Below are 7699 nucleotides of genomic sequence, written 5' to 3'. Positions count from 1 at the left end.
AAAAAAAAAAAAAAAAAAAAAAAAAAAAAAAAAAAAAAAAAAAAAAAAAAAAAAAAAAAAAAAAAAAAAAAAAAAAAAAAAAAAAAAAAAAAAAAAATCATGTTTATTAATTACTTTCTACAGCCATGCAAGTCTATATTAATGCAAAAATAATAATATATATATATATATAAATGAAATCAGTTGATTTAAATCAACAAACCCTGGTATCAGCAGTATAAAAAAAGTGACTCTCTATTTTACAATATAAAAAAATTCTGTAGAATCACATAAGAAATTACTGAAAAGTATCTAATTAACAGCGGTATACTGATTTACTGCACAAATTAAAGAGGAATGCTAACAAAATAATCGATAATAGCTCACTGTTATGGTTTCATATTCACACATTCTTTTTAAAAGTCTTCTAACCTACCAACCCTATAAAAAAAAAAAGGTTCGAACTTTCATTTTGCTTTACGAAAAATGAATTTCAATGTAAGCATCCACCAGAGGAAGGTGAACCAGAGTATTCGCTAGTGAAACCAAGGAAAATTTTTAGCCCCACACATCTTTAGCAGAGGAAATGCAATTCAGAAATTTCAATTTCTTAGAACAATCTACGAGAGTGGGGGAGAAATAACTACCCATATTGAAGAATGGATGAATATGGGTGGTAATTTTTTAGGAAAACATACTTATTAACATTCATATCCAGGATACACCCTCATGAGTTGAAAGAAAACTTTATTCATAGAGTACAAAAAAGCTTCAATTGTTTCCTGTTATACCAATCATGATTTAATTCATGCATCTCCCATATTACTGCTGTAATGTTCCAATTTTGAACATTCAAAAAATCTACTCTAGTAGATGTAGAACAGTGAATGATCAGTTTTCTTATATGTCAGAGAGGAAATAAATTTTCTGTTCACATTAAGAGTAATATTTTTTCCCAGAAATAAAGAAATTCGGGTTGATTTTAAAGACACAGTGAAACCTCCAGAAAAGACCACCTCTATGTAGCGACCACCTCTATTGACGGCCACTCTTGGGAAGCACGGAATCTTTTCCATAGACTTTGTGTTAAAGAAAACCTTTAGGATAGACCATTAAAACTTCTCCCAGCAAACATCTGCACCAAATGCAGAAAAGGTCAAAGAAATACAAACAGAAAAAATTTAACGAAACAAATAGGTAGATTAAAATATATTCAAAACTATTCGTATGAGACTCTTATTCAGAAAGTTCTTTTCGATAATACAACCTCATGTTGCAGTCAGAGTGCACTAAACATCAATGATTTACTTTTAGAGTTGAAAGTAAAATTAGAAAGAAAAAAGAGTTATTTTAGAAAAAACAAGCATCTCAAACAAACCTCTTCTCATCTTTTAAAGCTAAGTAATTTTATAGTTTTGCTAAATTTAATTCATAGATCCGTTTTTCCATAATGCTCACAGAAGTGGTATTTCCGCACAAAGAAAATGACACTGACTAATTGCAATTGGAGATAACCTCTAAGAACGACCAACCTCCACCAACGACCATTTTACTGTGGAACAGAGAGTTCTCCCTCCCGAGAGATTTCACATTAAAGGTGTTCACATCAAAAGTACATTAAAACATTACATATCCATATACAATTGATGAGATTTCAAAAATTAGTTCGAATTCACATTAACGAGGTTCCACTGTACTTTATAACTTATTGATGATTATAAATATATTATTTTTCATACTTCAAATACCAAGTAGTTTAATGAAGAATAAATATATTGAAAATAATATTTAATTAAAAACTATTAAAATATTATATACATACACAGCAACTTGTATATCAATTTATTAGAATAGGTAAAACATTTTATACAATAATTTACGAAAAACAACAAAAATTATATTAGTATTTATATGTTAGTGTTGTTAATAAATTACATAATACATTTAAATAACAAATACAATTTTCTTATTTCGAGCATATCAGGAAGTAGAATTTGTATTCTCAGGGTAGCTACTCTCCACAAAAATTTTAATTCCTTGAAATTTTTAGAGAAAAATTTGGTAAGTTTTACAAACTTTCACACTTTAAATTAGCTTATTTTTAATAATGATTTAAACATTTACTTGCTATTACAGGAATTCTTCCCAAAATTAAAATTGTAAATTTTTTTTCCTCTATAATTATTCAAGCTTCACGATATTAAACAAATATATGTATATTTACAAAATTTAAAATTAATTTATAAAAATCTCTAGATATGAATTATTCAAAATTGTCAATACTCTTAATTTTTAAAGAAATTTAATTTAAATAAGGAAAACACTTTGTTAATAGAAAATTGAAATGAGTAAATTAGGAACTAGAAGAATTCATTAATATAGCATAGATAACAAGAAAAATAAATGATAGCAAAGTGAAACCTGTTAAGTTAAGCATCTTTGTAAGTTTGCCTATATTATGAATGATTTAAATTTTTCCCATATTATAAAAGGTGGCAAAATCTTTTTAACCTGACCATCAGTCTATCATGAAAGTTGACCATTGAAATCCAAGTCAAATTTGTCTAGGAGTGTTATTCTAACACTTCGATAAGTTGAGCAGAAAAAGCTGTTTCATTTTTTCATGAGAATTATTTGAATATAGGTTTGTAAGTATATCAAAATGAAATTTAAAATGTTAAAATGCATATTGTAAGTTTTCTAATCGAATATATGTTCGCATGCAGTGATATTTTAAGAAATTATTTATTTTTTTTTAACTAATGAGTTTACTAAAATAGTAATTCAAATGTGGTAATTAATCTATTTTAAATAAAATATTTTCTGAAAACAATTTTAAAGTGATGTTAATTTGTTTTATATATATATTAATTATTTAGAATTATAATATGAAATATATGACAACTTATAAAGAAGGATGAGTAATTTTTTTCTATCACACACTGCTTCTCAACCCGATTAACCTGAAAGACTGGTAAAATATTTTAGTGACATGGCTTTACACATGTAAATTGTGGAGCTTAAAAAAAAAAAATTTAAACCAATTTGTTTTTGATCAATAATTATTCACATGCTCTAAGCAATGAAAAATATTTTAAGCCTAAACCAATTTATATAAATCTGCAGAGAAGTGATTGAGAAACAATGATATATATCAAATGATATAAAAAAATTACTCATATTTTATTTATTACTCAATTGATGCATTTTTCAAAACTAGACTGCAAAAGTAATGAAGAATGACTGATCAACTTTCACAGATTTCACTAAACCAATGGAATAAGTTTTTTTATAAGATATGATCGATTATATACATAAAAAGAGCTTTAATGTCTAGTATTGGATTAAAATACACTTATAAAATTATGTCTAGTCATTACACTGTTAGTACTCTAAGAATTTCTAGAGTTGAATATGAATTCCCCTAAAAATTCCAGATTCAAAGAGAGAGTGCCTACCCTGATTTTAAAACATGAAAATCCTGATACAATTACTGACTAGAGAGGCATTTGTTTTAAAAATTCATTTAATTTTTTATTTGAAAATTGGGAATCACATTCCTTTTCAAATTTGAAGTAAAAGAATATGAATTTAAATAATTTTGTAAAATTTACGTAATATTTATGAGGATACAACAGACTCCATTTAACTGAACTGAATGGCTGTAGTTTATGAAAGAAACAATGAAACCCTAATAATAAAAAGCATTGCATAGGTTGTAATTGATACAGTAAACTGAGCTGGATAATTATTTTGCACGCCAGAATTATTTACAATGAACACTTAAAGCATTCAACTTTAATATGCATTTTTAAAAATGTATAAAAATCCATATAAGTAATAATTAATAAATAAAAAATGCAAAATTTTTTTAAGTATGCCACCATACAAGTTTTTTTCTTTTTTTTAAAAAATAAATAAATAAATACTTAAGTAAAAGGAAAAGTTAAATTAGTAATCTAATAAAGATCCTATGCTTTTTTATCTCCTAAGTTTTGGTGCATAGATAACATTACAATAAATGAGACTCCTTTATGAGACTAAATACATGCAAAACAAAAAAATATATATATATACACTCACTCATTTAGCAAGATTTAACATATTTTACTATTGTAATCATTCGATCAATATGCCCTGTCTTTCTTTTTTTCTCCACCTACTTTAAAGGACTATTTAATCTCAATTTTTTTTTCCTTTTTACAATTGTTTTTAAAATCATTTGAGTTGACTGCTAATTTTTCATTTTAACCACTGAAATCAGATATTCAGTTAAATGGAGGCCAGTTAAAAGGGTGTCTAAACTTAAAATTCATTCATAAAGATACATCAAATTTCATAATTATATCAATATTTTTTTTTAAAAAAAAAAATCAAGACTTGTGCTCCACTATATGTTCCAGTTGCTCTAACATCTTTTTAATATGTTTTCTAAAAATGGGTTAAGGTAAGCAAATGAGAAAAAAAGAATTGTTACACCATAAACAATGAAAACACACAAATACAAGATTAAATTAAATTTTTCTAATTTATCGAGTAAATAATGGTGAAAACATTACTTAAAAATATTCAGAAAATAAATTAAATAAAGCAACATATTTATAAAGTATTAATAGATGAAATAAATAATTTTATTATAACTGTTTATGAATTAGAATATAAAATAAGTTTTCAAACAACACATTTTTTGCTCACCATATAAAGTAGTGAATTTTCAAATGTATTTGAATTATTTTGACAGGATTTCCACTCAAATCTGGTAAAAAAAATTCCCTGTACATATTATAAACAATATTTTAAGAGGAAACAACAATTACAGTGCTCTTGTGTGAGCTATACTGTGATAACCATATTTATTAGCTTTAATTGCTGGAAAAACAGATGAACATACTTAAAATAATGATATAGTAAATGAAATAGTTTAGTATAGATGAAATATCATGGTTAAATATGTCATAGATTACATTTTGAGTGATCACCTTTTTTTTAAAGACAAAGATAAGAAACAGAATTCCCTGTATTTTCCCAGTTAGTAAAGAAAAAATCAAAATTCTCTGCATTTCCCCAATTATTTTAGGTTATTTTTAAACTCCCAGTATTTTCCAGGTTCTCCCTGTGGAGTGGCAACCCTGTTTGAATAAAAAAGTAAATAAACAAACATTGAAGGATACTTTTTTTAATCAAAAGTAAATTGATCAACAGTCAATGACTATTAATTTTAATTTCACTGAGTCTCTCATCTACTCTAACCTATTTTAAGAATTTAAAAATATTAAGCTGCACAGTTCAGCGATGGCTGATGTTCCATTTTAGAAAGTACTGACAACTGCAACCATATTCTAAAGGTGCAGTTTTGACTGGTGAAGCAATCATTCATGGGTAGTACATGGAATTGTGTTCATTAAAATTTTCAGAAAGCCTAATTCAGGTGAACTGTGAATCCATGGGTGTCACTATTCAGGACTGAAACCAGGTTTGAGAAAAAATTAAGAGACTAAATTTCATCAATTAATATTTCTTTTCCCTTTGTTTTTTAAATTAAAATGATCTTTTTTCCTTAAAAAGGTTGATTTTATACAAACATTTTCTATTTATTTTTCTAGTTAATTTTATACAAATATTACATTTTTACAAAAACATTATTTTTCAAAATTATTGTGAAGTGATTAAGTAATGATGTTGCACTGCAATGAAAGGATGGGATTGATTGAATTTCAGCGTCTACTTGTTTAAACAAAATTTGTACTATTGTTTGTTGCATTGAGTTTTCATTTTCCCCTAACATTTTGATATGCTGATTTGAAGTGATTTTTGAAACTATTGCGAAATGATTATTTTTTTTATTGAATTATATTTATAGAGATCAGACAAGAAATAAATAATGATGAAGCAAAAAAATAAAAAATAAAGTAGTCACATGAATAGCTTCATGAAAAAATTAGTGGTTTATTATCCAGTGATTGGAACAAAAAGATCTACAAAATTAACTATTATTTTTATCTTGTTTGCTGTGAAAGAATAAATTAACAACATGATCAAATTGTTGATTTAATGTATGTGACATTATTATCGAACAATAAATTTTTTGAGTTAGTGAGCTAAAAGTTTCTGAAAATTCTGGTAAACAAAGCTAGATCGTGTTAATTGATCAAAAAATATGTCCAGTCTTGAAATAACCATGACTGTGAGAAAGAATGTCAACTTATTGGTTCAGAAATGGAAATGGTTTGAGCAATATCCAAAAACAGATAAATTTTACTTGCAATAGCCAAATTTTAAAATTAAACATTGGTCTTTATAAATTAATTCCCAGATTTTGTATAAGAAAATAAATAAATAAAAAGAGAAATAAGTTATCAAATACACAAATAAGTAATTGAAATTGTCTTTAAATATAAATAAATATTTTTTTTATAATTTTCCATGCAAATAATAAATAAATATTATAATAAATATTTATATTACATTATAAAATAAATATTTCCTCTATTTTCCAAAAGACACAAGGAAAATAGAGTAGATTTTAAGAAATAATAGAAAATGTATGCAGATTGTTATCCAATGTATATGTAGACTATTCTCACATTCAGAATCTTCTTAATGATTTTTAAAACAACATGCAATATATATACATATATTTTTTTTATTTCAATTTGAGACAACATTAAATGGACTTCAATTAAAAATGTTTAAATTTATTCATTACATTCCTCAGGTCATAATTTAATATATTAAAAATTTTTAAACTTTTTTTAAATGAAAATTAATGATTAGGAACTCATTCAAAAATTTTAAGTTAGCAATAGAAATAATTTGAAAATTCTGGAGTCAAAATAAAAACTGATTAATATAAAACTATAAAAAAAATATTTTAATTTAATTTTTTACAGGATTGCTTTTTTAAACTGTCAAGTAAGAAAGAAATAAGCTGAAAGAAAAAAAATTATGACGCTTTATGAAGTTTCCTAATTTTAAGAATTTATTTCTAAAACACTTATAAGACAGTGGAATTCTTGATTAAACTAGAGCAGGGGTCTGTTTAGGTTTTTTAAAGAGGTAGGGTGACCTGGGGCAATTCACGATCACTCTATTTCTGTGGTAAATAATGATCACTTAAGTTTTATTTGAAAAAAATTATTTTTTTTAAAATTTGAGACATGGAAAGAATGCTTGTAAACTTTACTCAAGTATAACTACATTTACTTAATAATAGTTTTTTGTTTAATCTAACAAAATAAGTATATTTAAAACTGCTTTCTGTATTTTCCTTTTCAAAGATAAGTTTCAAAATGTGTACATTTCTGCAAAGATCCCCCTCCTTCTCTTAATAATAAATATTTTGAGTTACTTTCTTTTTCTTTGATATGAAAATAGTGTAATCTTTTGTTTAATTGTTTCACATTTACTGTAAACATTATAATTGATTATGGGAAACTATATCAAATGTTGCCCCCTACAGATGGGGTAATTATTGATCACTGGGGTAATTCCTGATCATTGTCATTTCTTTTTATAAATAGTATTAAAAATAGCTAATAAATAGCTGATTGTCTTTTCTTAAATAGCAGTTCATATTTATTAAGTGGAACAACTATAAAATATATTTTAATTGTAATCACAAAATTTGTTTTTAACTGTATACAAGACAAATGTGTTCTGATTTGCACCATTTCTGGTTTGTCTTACCTTGCTTCTATCTTAATTTTATGTGTGTACATTG

The 7699-nt window shown here is 25.3% G+C and overlaps 1 protein-coding gene across 1 annotated transcript in view; it reads right to left on the bottom strand.

The window, feature by feature from the left end:
* Positions 1–4: 4 nt before the first annotated feature.
* The window catches only part of LOC122268290 (BLOC-1 related complex subunit 6), a gene marked incomplete in the record, with an annotated part of 16044 nt that continues 8349 nt past the window's right edge, over positions 5–7699 (bottom strand). The window contains 1 exon segment of the mRNA XM_071184619.1: positions 5–4410. Coding sequence (XP_071040720.1) covers positions 4353–4410 — 58 coding nt within the window.

Source organism: Parasteatoda tepidariorum, chromosome 8 (assembly GCF_043381705.1).
Source record: "Parasteatoda tepidariorum isolate YZ-2023 chromosome 8, CAS_Ptep_4.0, whole genome shotgun sequence".
NCBI lineage: Eukaryota > Metazoa > Arthropoda > Arachnida > Araneae > Theridiidae > Parasteatoda > Parasteatoda tepidariorum.
Note: the sequence above shows the minus strand (reverse complement) of the source record. Positions and strands in the feature narration are given on the sequence as shown.